At 37.8% G+C, this 21,773-nt stretch overlaps 2 protein-coding genes across 2 annotated transcripts; both read right to left on the bottom strand.

The window, feature by feature from the left end:
* Positions 1-3,254: 3,254 nt before the first annotated feature.
* LOC145033864 (uncharacterized) lies at positions 3,255-7,257 on the bottom strand. Its single transcript, XM_078982360.1, has 5 exons — positions 6,901-7,257; positions 5,663-6,817; positions 5,112-5,578; positions 3,717-5,040; positions 3,255-3,639 (listed from the first exon to the last, which is right to left on the bottom strand). Exons 2-5 carry the CDS (start codon positions 6,806-6,808, stop codon positions 3,355-3,357), a joined length of 3,222 nt encoding a protein of 1,073 aa, XP_078838486.1. The 5' UTR covers positions 6,809-6,817; positions 6,901-7,257; the 3' UTR covers positions 3,255-3,354.
* A 439-nt stretch (positions 7,258-7,696) lies between these two features.
* On the bottom strand, positions 7,697-11,162 carry LOC145037054 (heat shock factor protein HSF24-like). The gene is made up of 2 exons (XM_078985601.1): positions 10,462-11,162; positions 7,697-8,498 (listed from the first exon to the last, which is right to left on the bottom strand). The coding sequence occupies exons 1-2, from the start codon at positions 10,663-10,665 to the stop codon at positions 7,857-7,859; spliced, it is 846 nt and encodes a 281-aa protein (XP_078841727.1). The 5' UTR covers positions 10,666-11,162; the 3' UTR covers positions 7,697-7,856.
* Positions 11,163-21,773: the final 10,611 nt, after the last annotated feature.

Below are 21,773 nucleotides of genomic sequence, written 5' to 3'. Positions count from 1 at the left end.
GAAGAAGTTATGATTTTTCTAAGATTTGGCATAGCAGTATGCAACCCGGAAATCGAATTTTAGATCGATCGATTTTTAGCCGACACAATCTAAACGAGAATCGAAGATCTTTTTAATATGAGCTCAACGATATAAAGACAGACGAAATCTAAGGTCGGATAACAAAAATTATAAATATTTAACGGACTTTAACTGTCTAAGCCTATTAAAATATAACTTTAAAAATAAAGTCAAAATTAACCGACGGAGTCTAAAACGAAATTTGAGTGTACATAGTTAAGTGATCCTTTCGTTGTATGAATACCACTCATAAATATCACTCGTTTTTCCTTTCCATACACAATATTCACAGAACTCTAAATCAACAATCTTTTGTTCACCAAGTAATCCTCTTCGACTCAATTCAGACATACCTTGAAAACTCATATGGCCAAGTCGAAGGTACCAAAGACGGGACTGGTTTGGATAAGAAAAAGACTTAGAAACAATAACAACAACATCACTCGAAATCATTTGTCCATCAAGAAAGTAAAGATCTTAGGTTTTGCACTTGGCTCTCAGTTTGTCAAAACCATCTTTGATTACCCTGAGAACTCCACCTTTACCCCAACAAACGTATATCCCTTTTTATCAAAGGATATGACATATAACAAGTTTTTTATGAGGTTGGGAACATATCTAACTTCCTAATGGTTCTGATAACCCCGTCAAACATAAGGATTTTGATTGAGCCATGTCCAACAACTAGACATGAAGAACTGTTACCCATCAGAACATAGCTTTGGTTAACCATTTCAAATGTGTAAAGCCAACTTCTGTTGTGACATAAATGAAAAGTACAACCAGAATCGAGTATCCATTCACCATTGGAATCAAGTTTATCTTAATAAACTGTGAGAAGTTCTCCAATACAACCAACCTCCGCTACATCGGCTTCACCCGAAGTGCTACCTTGTTTACCATTTGTTGTTGCTTTCTCTTTATTCTTCAACTTGAAGCATTCATCAATCGTATGTCCCTTCTTGTGACAGTAATTACAAAACTTTTAGATATGGTCATGTTGGAAGATTGAGGGTTTTTACCACTATTTATTGTAAAAACTTCATCTAAGACAAGTGTGTCACGACTATAGATGATGCTATCACGAAAATGGTTGTAGGATTCGGGCAACGACGACAACAAGAATAAAGCTAAATCTTCATCTTCATACTAAACATCCATATTCTCTAAGTTTCTTACTAACTCTTTAAATATGGATACATGTTCGGCTAAAGAACCTCCTTCAATCTTTTTAAGATTGAACAATTGTTGCTTTAAATGCAACTTGTTTGGTAGGCTCTTCGTCATCAACAATTGCTCCAACTTTAACCATAAAGCAGTCGCTGAAGTTTCTTTCAAAACATTTTGCAAAACATCATTTGACAAATGCAAACGAATCTGGGATTTAGCTTTTAAATCTTTCGTCTCTTTTTCTTCTTCCGTCCACGAAGCGGGCTTCTTTGAACCCATAAGCGCCTTATGTAAATCTGTCTGAATAAGAACATCTTTCATCTTAATTTTCCATAGGGGAAATCTGGTGTTTCGATCCAACAACAGAATATCGTACTTCATTAAATACATGATCAATCATTTGATAAAATTATCACAATAAACTAATATTAAAATTCGAAGGCTTTGATACCAATTATAGTAACCAAAGAGGGTAAGATGCACTAAAACGAAAAAGTCATAATGCATCAAACAATCCCGAAATCTGAATAACGAGAACCATATTAGTTCAAGCAGAATAGGACTAAGATATCAAATCACAATCAATCATACGTAATGCAAACTACAAAGCAAAAGTAAATCAAAAGAGACACAGAGATTTACGTGGAAAACGCAAATTAGAAAAAGAAAACACAACCGGAAGAAGCCGAGAACCAATCCTCTAAAATATTGCAATGTTTCCAGAGTTTGATAAAAAAGATTACAGTAAACTATAATGATTTGATGATAAAAAAGAAAAACCATAAAAAATGTCCTTCAAGAATGGAAAAAGAAGTAGAAGTCTTCAAAATACTCTGTTTTTGAAAAAAATCTGCCTTCATTGGGTTTAAAAGGGAAGGGATAATGTCATAAAAGCCTTAATTTTGTAAAAAAAAAGTTGGTTTTACCCTCCGACGGGTTTTTGTGTCATTAATGCCGCATACTTGTCTCACCTTTTGTGTTTATGCCAAATACCCGGTTGCAAGAGGGTTTACCGGTTACCCTCTACTTACCCCTCAACTTTTCCCCCTGTTTCTTAACCCCATTTACCAAAAGACGAAGCTGGGTTTTTGAAGAAGAACATCACGAAAACAAAATCAGATTTGTACACCAAATGACAACGTCGAAATCAAATTCAAGCTGGAGTGGCACATCAAGAAGGAAAAATCGGGAGATAATACGATGTAGCTGTGGTGATATTTGCCCTATTTATGTTTCACGCACTCCAGAAAACCCAGGACGAAAGTTTCGTGGCTGCCCTAATTACCGGGTAATTGTTGTGATGTTTGCCCTAATTATGCTCTCTCTACTATCGTCCCTTCTTTATGTAATTTTATTCTTCTTTTTGTAGGATGAAGATGGTGGTTGTGGTCATTTCAAATGGGTTGATGAAGAAGAAGACGAATTTAGGGCTTTTAAGAAGCAATTGAACCTTCAACATAAAGATATCGAATCTGTGATGTTGCTCAAACTGAGTGTAGGGCTGCTAGTGAGTATTTTGGTATGTCTTGTTGCGGTGGTTATTAAGATGTAAGTTAGATGAAATGATAACAAGTTTGTAGTGTAGTTTATTACATTGGTAGATGTACTAAATCTGTAAAAGTTTGAATGGTGCAATAGTATTAAAGTTTGTATGGCTATGATCTATTTCACCATAACACAAATGGGAAGTAAGATGCATAAATGGTTTTCAAATGTGCCAATAATGGTACACATGTTCACCATAACACAAATGGGAAGTAAGATGCATAAATGGTTTTAAAATGTGTCAATAATGGTACACATGTTCACCATAACACAAATGGGAAAGTAAGATGCATAAAATGGTAATAAAAATTGACAACAATGGGTAACACATTCATCATAACACAAATAAAAGGGGGTGTATTAATTGCATAAGGTTTTTTACATCTCACTAATACGTAGCAGCCATCCAATTGTATCCAAAAACCTAAATAAATTATCAAAAAAGGCAACCAAGTTTATAACATAAAACAAGTGGATGTATGCTGCATTTAATGGGTGGAATGACAATAATATTTAGCAAAAAGGGCTCCATCTGCCCGTGTTTACCCTCCCCACTACACCCCCAAAACACTTAACCAACTACTCCAACCTAACTGGATTGCTAGCAGATGAACCACCTCCATTTTTGTCAAGCACCATTTTCTTCAACATCTGCAAAATGATCCTTTCAGAGGGTTTTCTTAACCTTGTCAATCTAGGGACATCATCAGGACCTTCATCATCACCCAAGTGACCATCATCACCTCCTTCTTCTTGTTCACCACCACCATCAACAATACCATCAACATCATCAATAATAGCCTCATCATCATTATTAGAAGGATGATCCAATACATCAGGATGATCCAATACATCTTCCATATCCTGATATTGATAATTACATAAATAAATTAAATTGGAGAAAAATAATGAAAAACACTTACAATAAAGTAATTTCTTACCAACTCAACAGGTAGCATGTCATCCAGTTCCAGTTCTACCCCTTCCATAGCTTCAATTTCTTCCATGCTATATCCTGCTTCCAACATCGATGCAATCTGTTCAGCATCCAGTTTTACCTTATCTACAAGGACACCATCAGCTTTTCCATCATTAAACTCAACATTACCCCCATAATCTGATTGAGTAGCATCATAGGTTTCTGATTGTTGTTGAAAACTACCCTCCCCTAATATTTCGTCCAGCCCCTGCTCAACCTCATCAAGTACTTTGTGTAGATCTAAACCAACCCTTGGAAGCAAAACATCTTCTTTTCCAACATCAACCACTTCAACAATATGACAATCTTCAACAATAACATCATTAACATCCCCAGTCTGAATATCATCACCGTGACCCCCAGTCTCAATACCACCACCTTCCCCAATCTGAATATCATCACCATGATCCCCAGTCTCAATACTATCAACATAATCCTCATTCTGAATTCCATCACCTTCCCCAATCTGAATACCATCAACAACTTCTTTTTGAGTTGCAGAAACATCTTCTGTATGAGGTGAAGTAGCCTCTTTTTTGGACCTTGATGCTTTTAAAACCTTGGAACTTGATGCTTCTTTCTTTGACTTATTTTTCTTCTTTGGAGGCTGACTGGATTTAGAAGCTCTTAATGATTCATAAAATTCAGTTGCTTCTTTTTTGAACCTTGATGCTTTTAAAACCTTGGAACTTGATGCTTCTTTCTTTGACTTGTTTTTCTGCATTGGAGGCTGACTGGATTGAGAAGCTCTTAATGACTCATCATATTCAGTTAACAATGGATGTTTCCTTGGTCTGCCTCTTTTCTTTGGTAGCAAGGGTACTACTGGTTTTTTCTCATTCTTACAACTTTTTTGATTATGGACATACTCTAAGCATTTCCCACATCTTACTGTTCTTGGTACAAATACCCTTGTTGATGAAAACCTCCCCTCTTGCTCACTAGCATGCCTCTTCCTTTTGGTAGTAGGCCTACCTGGCATTCTCCTAGCCAAAGGAGGCAATGGCTTTATGAATCCAGTTTGGCTCCAAAGATTACTCCCATTCACTGGTTTGATATTAGAGGAGTAAGCCTTTTTAAATTTTTCCACTGAAAAGTACCCATCAATATATACATCTGGTGTTTGATTGATGTAGTTGATGGCTACATTTGCATGTACACATGGGATCCCAGACAAATCCCATAATCTGCAACTGCAAGTCCTGCTGTCCAAGTCCACCATATAGCTGTCACATCCTCTTCTAGCTTCAAAAACATGTCCTTGACTATGAACTACAACCCATAACCTGCATAAGTTGGTATAGTAAGTAAGAATAATAAAAAGAAACAACACATGTTAAATTTCTTTTATGCATACCTCATATTTTTCCCAAACAGCTGCATTTTCCTAAGTATAATAGGACAAACATTTGATTTCCATTTAACATTTTCCTCTGTCATGTGGGAAAACCTATCCATTATATATATCCTGATCTCCTCAAGCATTGTGATAAGGGGTTTTTTCCTAGCATCAACAATGATTGAGTTGAAACACTCAGAGATTCCATTCTCAACTACTTCACACGCATAACCCCTATCAAAGTAAGCTCTACACCATGTTTTTGGTTGTCTTGACATCAAGTACTCATATGCAGATGGGCTCAACTTCTTGATGGTTTCCATGTACCTCATAAAGTCACTTTCTACACAACTCATTGATGCAACCCAAAATAATTTCTTGAACTCCAACCCTGTGTATGCTTTCTTGAAATTGGCATAAACATGCCTGGCACATTGCCTGTGCTCAACATTTGGGAGTATATCTTTTACAGCTTCAACCAATCCCTACAAGACAAGAACATTCAAGTCAATATGCATCCCTTTTAAATTGTATTAACATTTATATAAAATGGAGTATTGAAAACAAACCTTATGTTGGTCAGATATCACCACCAATCCTCTGCCATCATGAAAGTCTACACTATCTCTAAGAAGCTCAATAAACCAAGTCCAGTTAGGCTTGTTTTCAACATCAACAACAGCCCATGCTATAGGATATACCTGGTTATTAGCATCTCTACCAATGGCAGTCAACAACTCACCCTTCACCTGTCCTTTCAGAAAGCATCCATCCAAACCAATTACTCTTCTACACCCTAATTTCCATCCATCACTTAAAGCTTTGAAACCAATGTAAAATCTGTGGAAGTAGTTCTTCCCATCTGGATTGACAGTGACACTAACTTTGCATGTTGAACCTGGGTTGGACCTTAATAATTCATCAGCATAATCCCATACCCTAGCATAATGTTCAGTTAGTTTTCCTTCAATCAACTCAGTGGCCCATTTTTTTGCCCTACGGACTTGCCCAATGGATACTACACATCTCAACCTTTGTTTGATATCGGCAATCATGTCCCTAAGTTTCATCTTAGGTGTGTTTGCAATTTCAGTAATGTAATGCCTACCTATCCATTCAGGGGAAACAAGACTTCCAAATTTGAACTTCCTACTGCAACGATGCTCTGCAACCAAATTTTTAACTTGAAATGATTTTTCATTGTACATCCATCCAGCATACAATCTGAAAGGACAATCATTCATCTCTGTCCTCTTCCCACATATTGCAACTAGTCTAGTTTTATCACATTTTTCAAAGTATATCTGATATCCATTTGACACCCCATAATTTTGAATACAAAACTTAAGTTGTGCAGGAGACTCAAACATATCACCTACCTTAGGTTCCATCTTATCCCATGGTGTGTTTGCATCATGAATTCTGTACTTATTCTTCACCGCCTCTTGTTCACCTTCTTCATCACTTTGCCATTCATTAGCATGATAAACTTGTGCTCTGATTTCATCAGCCATGCTTGAATTCCTTAAGTTTTCATCACTAACTAGAACATTGAGAAAGACGTCCCTACATTTATCAAGCGCAGTCATGAACTCATGCTCTGGTTCGTGATCCATATAAATACCATGGAGCTCATAATCCATCTCATTTAGTCTAGAGAAGGGCTCGTATATACTAGCAAATAGTTCTTTGAAAACGTCATCCGATGAAGCCATTACAGTTACCTGTAAAATCAAAAAGATTTTACAAACAAAATCGAAGAATTTTAACTAGATAATTGCTTTAATCATGGATTTGAGAAACTTACTGGTTCAACAACTCAACGAGACTATCACCCAACTATCTTCCTGCTAGAAAAACGATACCAACAATGTAGACCTAATCCTCTTCAAATACCCAAATTTCGTGATGATTCCCTTCCAAAAGCCCAAGATTTTTCTCAGTAGACTGCGATTGAGTTGACGCTTCGGAGAGAGGGTGTGGAGCTCTATGTCTAACGTTTACCCAACGGGGTTAATTTCTTCATTGGTTAAGAAACGGGGGGAAAAGTTGAGGGGTAAGTAGAGGGTAACCGGTAAACCCTCTTGCAACCGGGTATTTGGCATAAACGCAAAAGGTGAGACAAGTATGCGGCATTAATGACACAAAAACCCGTCGGAGGGTAAAACCGACTTTTTTTTTACAAAATTAAGGTTTTTTATGACATTATCCAAAAAGGGAAAGGTCTTTGATCAATTTAGCTAAATTTGGTCCTTCAAAAATAGAATATTTTCATTTCAGAAACAAAACTTTTTTAAACGGAAAACACCCATTTTAGACTATATCACCCCTTTTATAGCACAACTTTCAATTTTAGAAGAAATATTTTCACAATATAATTTTACAATGTAGTCATTTCTCATTGAAGAACCCAATGGTGCAAGATTTTTAAACCTTAAAAGACCATCGGTGTTATAAAATGTAAATTTGTCCTCAACTTGAAATTTTCAGAAGTATTTCTCTATTTTTATATCATATATGAGATTTGTTTGATCGACGACTGATCATTAAATAATTACAAAGTTTGAGGTTCTATAGTTTAAGTTATAGTTTCATTGTTTCAATAGAAAAACACAAAAGTCTCAACATTTATTTTACAAAACTACATAAACGTATCCAAATAAATTGTTTTCACTTGTGAATGTATACAAACAAAGCCCAAAGTATTCTACATTGTCTCATAAACTGACGTGGCATCTGCTTATTCGTCAGTTGTATACCTTGTTAATACTGCTCCGTAACAGAATATAGACTATTCATCCACGGATTGTCATCATTGAAGTCCCCCTGAAGTTTCATATTTTTCATTTCTACCCCAGAAGTTTCATTTATCTCCTCTCGCCCCCTCTTTTTCTTTCCATCTCTCAGCAACACCCCAAACAAACGAAAACAATCACCGTCTTTGTCGTCATCATCACCGTCCGTCTCCTGGACCACCGTCTCCGTCTCACCAACCACCACGTCGCCGCTCATTATGCGACTGACCTGCTCCGGCGCCACCTTCACAGACTGAGTCAGAAACGCGACGAGATCGTCACATTGCTTCTTCGCCTGAGCAAGCTCCGACGTCAGAAACTGTTTCTCTTTCTTCAGTTTCTCGTTCTCGTCGGACAAATTCTCGAGTTTCTCCACCGTCGGGAGAACCACCGAGCCGGGATTCTTTGAATTCGGCGACGAGGTGGAGCTAGAGCGGAGATCATCACCGGAGCTAGAAGGCGGTGACGCCAAACCACCGTCTCCGTCGGACTTTCCTTTTGTTGGCGTCACGGTTTTCCGGCGGTGGATCTCGATGAGAAGGTCCTTCCGACCTCGTTTGAAGTATTCGTTGGCGAACTCCCATTTGTCGGGAAGAGTTTTGTGGAACCCCTGTAGAAATTCAACTTTACACTTTAGCACCTTTTACTTTGTGCGCATGCCACTAACCGACCATCTTTAGTGCGCGTGTCAAACGTTTAGAATATAACAAATTTGTATTTAATTCAATTATGAAATTATACTATTATTTACTTTATATAATGTTCAAAACCTTTTTCTATTATCTATATTTATTCAATGTTCTAGTAATATATCAATTTTCACGATTAAGAGTAATTTATTTTTGTTAAAATCAAAATATCAGAAGTAATAAAAACGAACTAAATAGTAAATATATATTTTTTATCATTAAAATGTCAAAAACGTGTAGAATTTGTCAATGGCATTAGCATTGGATTGTTTATTTTTCTTTTATTCATAAATAAAATAATACATTTTGTACAAGTACTAAAACGGTTGAACGAGTTCATAAATAAGATTAAATTTTTTTTATTAACCAACTGATAAATAAAAAATTAACAAATAGCTGATAAAAAATAATGTTTATATAACAAGTTCAGTTTATAAAAAAGTGATTTTTGAGTATAATTATTATAATTCATAAAAGATATGTTTGCGAGGGTTTAAAATAATAATTAAAAAAACTCAATCAACTCGATGAAACTTTGATCTTGATAGTTTTTTTAAGCTAATTTTTTATTGACAAACATAACAATCTAAAAAAATTCAAAATTGATAATTTTTTATAAGCTAATTTTTAATGACAAACATAACAATTTGAAAATTAATATATCAAGTCATTTAGTCTAGATTAGTTATGAAAAATCAACCATATATAGTTTTTAAAATGATTAAAATAATAAGTTCATTAAGTAAAAAAAAATAGCTCTAGTCTTGCACTTTAAAAATACTACAACTAAATAATGTTTTAAATTAGAAAAAAAAAAAAAAAAAAAAAAAAGTTAAAACCATAGAATAATTATAAACCCAAAAGGAGTAAAGTTTGGTGAGAGTGTGAAATGGAATCATTGAATGAAAAATTCCTTTTGATGATATTGATATTCTACACATGGGAGGTACCAACACCTAACTCACAACAAATACTTTTACTTTATGCAAAAACAAAAAGTCATTAATTATACTTTTTTTATTTAATGATTTATATTTTTCTAAAATGAAATGTCATGGTGACGAATATATATCATCATTCATCATTGTAATCCTAAGTTAAAAGTTATATCTATGAATATGATAATGTCTTTTACTCTTTTATTTTAAATTATTTTATATTTTAGCGTTTGAGAATTGAGACTATGGTCAAATATATTTAAAGTCTCACGATGTGTGCTCTCATTGTAGTCCAAGTTGGGAAAAGTTTGAAGCTAACAAAAGTAGATATTATTTCAAATTTTCAACATCAACTAAGTTACGTGATTGAATAATAATAATAAAATAAAGATCAAGATGTAAAATAATGATCATATATTTGTAAAATAAATAAATAATGTATTAAGTTTGGTAATCTTTCATTCTCTTTTGTCATAATATTGCAGTGTATGTCATAATATTGCAGGGTATCTAGAAACACTCTTAATGTTTGTTTTTTCTTCTTTCCTAAGTAAAATTTTGTTCATGTCGAATTGAATATTGCATGATAAACCAATTCAATAGTAACGACATTTGTGGATTCAAATTTTGAAATTCATCGTTTATAATCTTTTTGGTATTCAAAAATGACATTGTTACTATGATGGTTTAAGCTATATAATTTAGATAAAAGATACATGTAGACGAATTAACTAGCACAAATTGTGCATTTTGGACATAAAAACGAATTGGAAACAATAAGTTTTAGATTGAAAATGTTGATTGCCTCAAATCTAAACCATCATTTGAATAAAAATAAACGAATAAGCATATCAGATTACGAGTATATGATTGTTGATGCATGAGAAGAAAAGATTATGAAGATGGAGATGATTCAAATGTAAGGAATGAAGGAGCAATTACTTACATAAGTGTTAAGCTGACGAACAAAGCTGGAGAAATTGTTGTGTTTGAAGGAATTAGGAAGCAAATCCCTAGCGAAATCAGCAGTTTTCCAAACCACAAATCCATTACCGGTTTCGTTCCACGAAATCATCTCATCCGTAATCGGATCATCCACCAACTGATACGTCTTCATCAGAAACGGCGCCGGAGCAGATCTGTGCACCATTTTCAGTTACAATTTCTAAATCTTACCTACCTCCGATCGAACTTAATCTACTTAATTGAAACCTTATCTACTTAGAATCGAAAAAGGAAAGTTAAAAAATCTGAGTCGATCAATCGAGAAGATAAATCAGTAACTAAAAAGCAGAAGAGCAGTGAGGAATTTCCAACTCCAACAGTAAAATCCAGAAAGGAACGATCGAGAACGAGCCAGATCGGAAATCGGAAGATTGATGGTGTTGGCGACGGCGGTTGATGACGATTTCTTATAATTTTCCATGAGTATAATAACCAACTTGATGAATTTGCATACAATTTAGGGAAGAGACGTTCATAACTTCCTACACGATTCTAGTTTCTGAAACCACCGATCAACAATGAACATTGAAAGCAATTAAGGAAGAAGAAGAAGAAGAAGAAGTGTGGATACTGTATGTGTAATTTTCAAGCTGATTCGTGGAGGAATACTACAAAATGCATTTATAATGGCGGAGGTGGGGTTGGTGGTCGGGTGTGAAATGAAAGAATACACGACCACCAAAAAAGAAGAAAAATGTTTTATTGGCCACCTTTTTTCAACCCTTGACAAGTTAAAATTGCATGACCTTAAAAATTATTTATTTTTTATTTATTCCATTTCAAAATAAATAAATAAAATAATATGATTTGAAGTATTCTTCGTTGTCTTTTCTGTTTAAGAGTCAAACAAACTGTTGATGGGTGATCTGAATTCTTTTCTCGTGAGTTACTAGATTGTTTCATTTTCTCTTTGTTCTTACTTCTTAGGATATGGGGATTTTCTTTGTTATTCATTGGTTATGGTTTTAGTTTTCTTTTTGGATTCTAGTTGTTAGCTTATAAATTTCTTGACTTAGTTGCTCTTTGTTTACACATGGTGCCTCTGTTTTTGGTTGATTGTTACAACAAATGGTATTATAGTTATTTCCATGCAAATGTTTAGTCGACTTCTTCTACACCTAAAAAGGTTGTCACTTATGTCGATTTTCTTCTATATATGCACAAAGTGTTCTTGAGTTTTTATAAACTTGCAAATGTTTCAATCGACTTTCTATAGAACATGTTAGGTGATATTCGATGATGACATCAATGAAAAACGACCTTCTATTGCTGAGCAAAACGGAAACCGAAACCGAAAACTGAAAAAACGACAAAAATCGATAAAATCGGAACCGGACCCAAATCGCATGTTTTGAGTTTAGATTTTTCAAAAATCAAAAATTCTATTTGCACATTAAAACCGACTCACTTAAACCCACCGACCTAATGGTTTTAAAATCAAACAAAACTAACCCAAAGTTTAAACCAAAATTTATCAACTAGTTTACAAGTTAGGGCTAGCCAGGTAAACCAAAACTGAAACTGAAAATTGAAAAAACAACAAAATTCAATAAAATCAAAACCATAATCAAATCGTAGGTTTTGAATTATGTAAAACTGAAAATTCGATTTTTGTTTAATTTGCACATTAAAACCGACCAACCCAATTGTTTTAAATCAAAGAGAAACTAACCCAAACTCAAGGTTTTAAACCAAAACTCATCAACTAATTTACAAGTTTGGGCTAACCTTTGGCTAACAAAGTATCTAACTACAAGTTACTAACAACGAGGTCGTGGGTTCTATCTCAAACAAATATACAACAACAAGGTCATGAGTTCTATCTCAAACATATATACTAACAAGGTGATTTTATTGTTTTTGTTTGGTATTAAATTTGGCTAAATTTGTTTTAGTTTTATTTAGAATTGTTGGAAGATGAAAACCCATCAACAACAAGCTACCGAGACCTATTGGGTCTCAATTCGCTCGGTAATCATCTGAAATATTAGGTTTCTACCCGGATGTGGAGCCAAAAGACTCCTACTTAATCGTCTCGCACAAATTCTGAACGTGATCCTTCTCTGAAACTAGTAGTGACTAGTTATCATGCCACTGTGGCTCTAACAACCTCCTGATCTAACTGATCAGGTACATGCATCGCATCCTGTCATCATCCAATCCAAGACTAAAAGTGATTGCTACCAATCCAACGGTAGCCTTACATCACAAACGCCCTTAAGTAGTCCATTACTTCCCTGATCTCATAACTGTAGTGGCGTTTCTACAATCTTATCACTTGCTTAACCAGATCTAATCCATCTGGGTAATACCAAAATCCAAAATGTGGATTTCCATATCCTCACTGCTGCACCCGAACTAGTGGGTACTACCATTCCTTCTGCGTCCTAACAACGCGCTTACACTATCTAGTAACCTAGTGAATGATGCGGCTACACCTGCAGTCTCACAACACTCTATCATTATCTGACCGCTAGTGAATGCTACGGCTACCCCCACGGTCTTACAATACTTTCCATACTATCTAACTACTAGTGAATGCTACGGCTACCCCCGTAGTCTTACAACACTTTCCATATCATCTGACTACTAGTGAATGCTACGGCTACCCCCGTAGTCTTACAACACTTTCCATATCGGGTCAGATACGCACTCGACCTAACACATCACTGAACTAGAGTCCTAACCGGAACTCTGACATGGTTCCTGAAACTTGCTATCATGTGACCCCACTGTATCAGTACCGTACCCATGCCCGTGATCAACACGTCACAGTAATCCATGAAATCATCTACGCCCTCTTGCAGGGTGAGAATCAGTGCCTGGCACAACCACCGTCTGTGAGTCTCGAAGGCTATATAATGCTCAGGCCCCCAACGAAAAGTCACCGAATTTTTGGTCAGTCGGGTCAAAGGAACCTTAATCTCGGAGAAGTCCCGTATAAATCTCTAGTAATAACCCACTATACCCAGGGAATTTCGAATCTCAGATGGAGACCTCGGAACCTCCCACTGCATCACGGCCTCAATCTTGTCCGAATCAACTAGAATATCCTTCTGGTTGACAAGGTGCCCAAGAGATTGCACCCCGGACAACCAGAACCCACATTTGGAGAACTTTATAAAAAGTCTCTCCCCCACTAAGATTCGACTAAGTCTTCACTGCACGCAAGAATTGAAGGATTTCCAACCCTTCTCGCTTCCTAATATCCCCTTGATGTCAACCTGTACTTACCAGTGATAGCGATTCATCACCAATCAACCCTTAAGATCGCCCATCCTCTGAAATCTAGAGGAGTACTCTTGAAATCTGGTCTGATCTAACGCCTCAATCCATCTCCCATGTTGTCAATCTTCACTTTGGCTGACGAATCCTTATTCCCACTTCCAATCTCGCAGCACCGCTGAACTCTAACTGAACATAGCCCACGCGAGAGTACAATTCTCTTGGTCATGCGATGACCAACCACTTATGCATCTAATACCCGTGACTGATACTACCCTTTTCATGTCACCTGCTCTGTCCTAGTAACAGTAGTTCCTTGAACTCCAAGTTTCATCCATAGACAATTACCGACCATACCTGGACAATGATAAATCCCCAAACGCTGACTTCATTGGAGAACAATCACTCCAACCCTGATCAAGTATACTTAAAGTAATACTCCTGCAAAGATCCTGACAAAGATCCGAAATGATAATGTCGTGCGCGGAACCCACTCCGCAAGATGCGTCCCTCTTTGGGTTCATCAAGGACCTTTCGGTATGCAGGATGGCATATATGATCCTTGGTAACCCAAACACTAGCAGAAAACCGACCCGAAGTCTGACTTATCCAAACTCACTCACAATTCCAAAGCGATATGTGATCCAAACATCCACCTAATAACAATACCCACAACATCTAGAGGAATACTGATCCCATTCTGCTGACATGACCAACCCCGCTACCCTGTAGCAGCCTAAATCCTTGGAGTGACAAATTCCCTCGTGCACTTTCCCGTACCCGTTGCACCGTCTCCGGCCCTACTGGCCTTTCACCTGATGATCAGAAGTCATGGGTCTCTTCCCGAGACCCTCTACTATACCCACCTGGCATAACCCTCTCTTTCCAGGGTGCTCCAAATCGGCCTCGCATCTGCAACTCTTGGAAATCATATCCTTCAGGGTCTGACACCCCATCATGCTCACTAGCTCGCTTTGCCAATCGCTAAGCTGCAACAACTGGAACATCCTTTGTCCCCAAACTAGGTCACAAACTCTTCCCTGAAGCTTCTTAGATTCTCCAAGACTCTCACTGATTCGAGTATGGATCCTGTGCTTTCAGTAGTACGGTCCCAATACTACCTTCCACACCTATCCATACTTTCCTCAGCAATCCTCCCAGATCCTCCGAGTCACTTCCACAACTGGTACACCCAAGTCTAACTGAGCCTCACTACTAACTTACTGAAATATATCCTAGGCTTCCCTAGGTTCCCGAACTCACCTAGTCCTCAACTGCTGAAAGATTCCCAGTAATGTCAACTATCTACCTCATGAATATAGCCACATGCAACAGAGATCAGATAATCCTTCGAGTAAAAGACCCATCCCTAAAACAGTTGGACTCAGACAAGAGCTGCGCAATAGGATCAAGTCTTGCACTCTGAGATTATCCAGCCTGTGTCCCATGTGACCTAGCATATTCACTTAATAGTTAACTCACGTTACTAAGAGTCCCACAAAGCACAGAGCAAGCAACATTCAGACAATGGGAAATCTAACCATCATATTCCAATAAGATCATTCTATCCTCGAATCAGGAATCTGTACATGCAATTCAAAGGCTCATACAATCAAGCATAACCTAAACAGGCTATCCTATCACTGACTGATCAGTACTAGCATGCAAGTCTACAAGCACATGCAATAGGCATATAAGGCATCCTCCTAGATCCTTAGCCCTAAGCTAGCATGCAATTCTCATAATCATATCATAACATAACGTATCATAACAGGTATGGGTATATTAGGGAAAACTTACTTAAGCTCGACTGATTGCACACATCACACACTTTGTTCTTCTCAAAGTTCCTTTCTCTTTTCAGATTCTTTTCAAACTCCTTTTTATAAAATGGTTTTACTTTTGAAAATTTCCATACCAAGCCGTTAGTTTGAGTTCAGACACACTCGAGAGTATGTTCGAATCCCTCAAACCAAGGCTCTGATACCAACTTGTAACGTCCCGAAAATACAGGCTAAAAATTTTATTTTTAAATAAGTCATTATAAAAGCAATGGTGTAATAAAACATTTGTAATATCATGTCATATCAAAACCAAAGTAGAAATAATTAAACATGTTATCATAAAACAATATCAGAGTGTAATCCCAAAGATCCCATGAGCAGAAAACCATAGTGTGATGCGCTACGATCAAGCCGACTCCTTTCCTTTAGACACAAAGTACCTGAAACCAAAACTGAAAACCGTAAGCACGAAGCTTAGTGAGTTCCCCCATCATACCACATACCATATAATCACATAACATACATATATTTTCAGGCATATCTGGGTGCCCGACCTCCCCCTTCGGTCCTCTCGACCGGATACTGACTAGCATATCTGCGTGTTGGTCTCCCCTTCGGTCCTCTCGACCGGATACTGACTAGCATATCTGGGTGCTAGTCTCCCCTTCGGTCCTCTCGACAGGATACTGACTAGCATATCTGGGTGTTGGTCTCCCCTTCGGTCCTCTCGACCGGATGCTGGGGACTATTTCACCCCTACCACTACCACATAACACGTATCACATAATCTATTTAACATGGATGGGCATGACTGCCCCTTCGGCCCTATCGACCGGTAACCTGGGGACTATCTCCCCTACTATCACTAGCACAAAGCATCATATCATACAAACACATAAACATAACACAGGTAGTAGCAACCCTAGATGAATATCACAGAGACAATCATCTAATCATACAATTCCTACTAGTGGGCTGACATTGTGGCCTTAGACCCACTGCTACTAGAAGGTAACTCACCTCACACTGCTGAAGTCCCGAAGACACAATCCCACACTTGCTGAAGTCCCGCAGACTCAACCCCAACTGTTGGATGACAGATTCCCGAACTGTCAACACCAAAATAACACCCAATTAATAATTGGGTCCTATCACATAACCATAAATACATACTTGGATAATTACTACATTACCCTAAGATTTGCTTTATTCAAGTCCAAGGCCCAAACCATAGGTCCAATGCGAACTAGGAATCAAAGCCCAACATATGGCCCAATTTTCCAAATTGGGCCCAGGCCTATATGTGGTCTTATGGCCCAACATAATACAATCATTAAGGCCCAACTATGGTCCATCTATGGCCCAATTTTCCAAATTGAGCCCAACCCCTTACATGGGACTTACCCTAGGCCCATTAAGTTATTTTAGCCCATATAATTATTCTTGGATGGCCCATTAATAATCCAATTATTAAGGCCCAATAGAAAGGCCCAACAATAAACCCAAGTGAAGTTAGGGTTTCACATAAAATGCCGATTAGGGTTAAGTTTCCTACTTAACCCATTAAGGAATTATTCCTCTAAGGACTTAATCCATTAAGTCCATCATTCTTTTAAATAAGTCATATGGTGTGATTGGGCTTAATCACACAATTCCATTCCAATGGCCCAAATGTGGGTCTCGATAAGTCCAAGCGCATAATCCCAAATTAGAGTTTTCACATGAAATGATGATTAAGGTTCAGTGTTTCTTTCTTAACCCATTAAGGACTTAATCCATTAAGTCCATTATTCCATACGCTAGTTTGCCAATGATTATTATTTATTGCGTGTGTGTGACCCGATTAATTCCCCAAATTAAGATTTACTAGCATTAGGGTTTTTCCAACTCAAATACTAGCCCATTATTACTTTGTTGGACTTTTAGGTTATTTAGGGCTTTATTGGGCCTATTAATCCTACTAGAATATTATTAAGCCCATTAGAGTCCATTAGAGCTTACAAGGCCCATTAGGGTTTACAAGCACCCTAAACGAATCAAACTCACAAAGCGAGCACACCGCCACCCGACACGTTATTTACACTAGTGATCTACATCTCTTTAAACAGAACTTACATTTATTTACACTAGTGATCTACATCTCTTTAAATCTCTCAGTGTAAAGTGACCTTGTATCAACACCTGTGATATAAATAAACTGAGTGGGTTAGGTTGGGAAACCTAGTGAGTACATAAGGTTTTCAACCCACAATAATATAATTATTATGTTTAATCATCAAACAGTTAACCCAATTACTCATCCCTATTATCTTCTTTATTCTTAAGGATCTACCGTAAGAATCAGCTATTTCTTGTTCATTCATTCTTAAGAATCATCCTAAGGAAACAACATGAAGTCCATTGTTGCCAATGACACATTGGTCAAGCACAGTTGCTAATCTTGTCACTTAGGCGCAGCTGCCATAATTGGGACATTTTCTATGAGGCGCTTCTGCCGGTATTGATCTTTAAACGCTACTGTCATGGTCATAAGGCTCCCTATTAGGCACAGCTGCCGAAACTGTCCTTAGAGCGCAGCTGCTAGGACGTTTACCGTAGATCTAAAACATCTACGGGTTGTGGCGCAGCTGCCAGTGCTCATCTATAGGGTACTAGGTCCACTGCTGCCAATGTATACCTATAGGGCACTAGGTCCATGCTACTAATGTTCCTTTATTTTCGCTTTTATCCCTCATCATTCATCTACCCATGTTTTACCCAACATATTTTGTAGATATAAAATACTTTATACAGTTTACATCATTTAAAACATGTATAAAAATCTTTCACCAGCATAGACAACAAGTATTCAAACAATATGCACACATATCACGTAATTTATAATAAAATACTTCATATCTATATGTAAGATGAAAGGGACCATGCACTCAAAACACGTAAATTATATAATAAATACTTCATATCTATGTGTAAGATGAAAGGGACTATGCACTCACAACACGTAAATTATATAATAAATACTTCATATCTATGTGTAAGATGAAAGGGACTATGCACTCACAACACGTAAATTATATAATAAATACTTCATATCTATGTGTAAGATGAAAGGGACTATGCATTCACCTGAAAGGTGGTGACTCAACACTCGGACAGCGCTTCGATACTCTCAAAACAACTTTCCTTCGATAAAACCTAGTATCAACACCACTAGGGTTTAGTCTACCGATATCCGCGACAAATTAATAGTCTGACTATTATTATTATTATATAAGCGTTAAATAACACTAAATATAACTCATAATAATACCCAAATAATTATTTTCAGGTCCTATAATGTTACTATAATTAATTAGAAGCTATATTAAAACTAGCGTAGGCGTAGCTCACTTACAGCGGGTTTTTCGCAAAACCGGGCTTCGCTGGAGCAGCGTTTCCCAAGCCGAAAGGCTCTTTTCTCGGAGGCGTCAGGCGCTCCGGGGCTTCCGCCTCGTGCTAGGGAGTTACCCTAGGCTTTAGGGGGTTAGGGAGGCTTAGAGAGAGAGTTTAGAGAGAGAAAGAAGGTTTGGGAGGTGTGAAGAAGAGGCTAGACCCGGCACCTCTATTTATAGTGCAAAAATCTGATGGAATCGCCGAGTTGGTCCATGTGGTGGCCTTCTGGTGGTGCCACGTGTCCAATTCTGGTGGTGCCACGTCACCCCCTATCGCGTATCAACCTTCAAACTTAGAAAAATCATAACTTTCGCATACGAGCTCCGTTTTCGACGTTCTTTATATCCACGCGTAGGTAAAATCAAGATCTACAACTTTTGTTTAGACTCCGTTAGCAAATTCTTGGCCGATATCAAATTTAACAGTAGGAGGCGTTTAGACTGTTAAATGACCACGAAGAATTCATAACTCCTTCATACGGACTCCGTTTTCGTCTGTCTTTTTACCGTTGAGTTCCTATTAATGAGATCTTCAACTCTCATTTAGGTCACATAAGCCAAAAACCGCTCGAACTAAAATTCGAGTTTCCGGCTGTACACTGCTAAGCCGAATCTTAGAAAAATCATAACTTCTTCATACGAAGTCAGATTTGGGCGTTATTTTTATGGATTTTCTCGATTTAACATATTCTACGTCTTTCGTTTAGATCACTAAGGCTAAAAAGTCCTCCATCGTAAATTCACTATTTACGCTTCCCGGTGCCGTGCTGGTTTCGTCGCGAAACTTCGACGGGCCATAACTTCTTCGTTATAACTCGGATTTCGGCGTTCTTTATATGTACGGAAACCTTGTGACATATTCTACAACTTGGTTAAGATTATTTATTCTAAATAATCTTTTGTAGAAAAGTCATTTTCGACCCCTATTGCCTCTAAATTGACTAGCCCGGATCTGCGGGCGTTACAATTATCTCCCCCTTAGGATGATTACGTCCCGGAATCATCAACAAAACAAGGATCGTATAATGACTCCATATATCATATCTTCATCCTAGGTAATAATTATAACTTCTTTATTCCTTCAAGTCTATCTCTTAGACTTATTGACTGTAAGCAGTACTTGATCGTGCACCTGCTCTCTACCTCAGATTAGACTCCAAATTATGACCTATCATCATGTGATGCACGTTTAGACTCAGGTCTCTTAAATTATAAAATAGACTAAGCCTTCCTTCATGTTCTAATGTGATATAATTATACTTTAACATGTAGCATTTCTAGCTACCAACGAGCGTGATACTTTTATTGATCGCTTTGATTTTAATCATTTGGTTTAAGTCGGACGCTATATCAAATTTGGTTCTCTGAACCACGTAACCTACTCATCGTAGTTGGACTCAATGTGATATGACCACTAGGGTCGGGATAACAACAATCTTCTTAGTCATTACCGAAACAATGGTAACGACATACTTGAATAAAATGAAATCAATTACTGGCTTCTTGGTAACCTTGTGACTTTCCCTGATCCAAGTGTGAGTCCTGTGCTTCCGGTAGTATAGGCCTCTACTACCATCCACACCTACTCATACTCGTCCCAAGTATTTTCCCGTAGTTTCCCAAGTCACCATGCAGCAAATCACGCAATCATTCAACACATCAGATAACAAAACGAAGGTTTTATTTTATTACTTGAAATGATTACATGGGTGTTCAAGTTCACCCTAGATTATGCCTCTAATAAGCTACATCATGAGACACTATCTATATGGCTTCTTCATAACTCGATCTCTATTTATCCATCCTTACTCCTGATTCCTTGCATCGTCAGCTGCTTCGTCAAGGATCATTTGAAATGCTCTTGCCTTTGGTTTTGGCGGCACATTTGGCTTTGTAGCTCCTTCTCTCTTTGGGAAATCTTGCTTGAAGTGTCCTTCCTCGTTACATTCGTAACACACCCTTTTGTTGAATTTACACTCGTTGGCATAATGCCCATGCTTCCCACACTTGAAACAAGTCACATCCTCACCGTATTTTCCAGAGTGTTTCTTTTTGCACTTCTTGCACCATCTTTCTTCACTCCCTCCTCCTCTAAACTTCCTTGTACTGGACTTGCTTCTCTCACTGGGCTTCGCAGACCCCTCAAACTTTCTCTTTTCTCCAACCTCGGTCTTATTGGCGGCTCTTCCCTTGATCATCTCCTCAACCGACTTGGCAGCCCAGATAACTGCCTCCAAAGTAGGTGCCTGACGCACTGGCACCGCGTACTCCCATGGAAGTCCTTTTGCATATTTGTCAACTTTTGTCAGATCATCCGGAACAAGACGTAATGCGAACTCCATCTTCTCTGTGAAGTTGTTGGTGTATTCATCATCAAACATGCTTCCTTTCTTCAAGGTAAGGAATTGGTTTTCTAGCTCGAGCAGATTTTGGGCTGAGCAGTACCTACGTTTGAATTGCACCAGAAATTCTACCCATGTCAGTTGCAGGGGCTCATTGGGGCTCAGAGTCTTCCCCAAGGTATTCCACCAACGTACAACGCCTCCTCGAAACTGACGCACTGCAAATGTGGTCTGCTGTTTTCCCTTGCAACCGCACGTCATGAAAGCTAATTCCATCTCCGAGATCCAATCCATGACCCCGACCGAATCCTCCTTTCCAGTGAAAGTCGATGGCTTGCAAGTCAGAAAATCCTTGTACTTGCATCCATTCCTCTCGACTTCGTCATCGTGGTTGTTTTGTCGAACTATTGGTGGGTTGACATGACCAACAGTTCCACTGTAGTCTCCTTCCTCAGTCTGCCCTTCGTTCAA

Source organism: Lactuca saligna, chromosome 3 (assembly GCF_052625555.1).
Source record: "Lactuca saligna cultivar CGN05327 chromosome 3, ASM5262555v1, whole genome shotgun sequence".
Taxonomy (NCBI): domain Eukaryota; kingdom Viridiplantae; phylum Streptophyta; class Magnoliopsida; order Asterales; family Asteraceae; genus Lactuca; species Lactuca saligna.
This window is presented reverse-complemented; position numbering and strand designations above follow the sequence as displayed.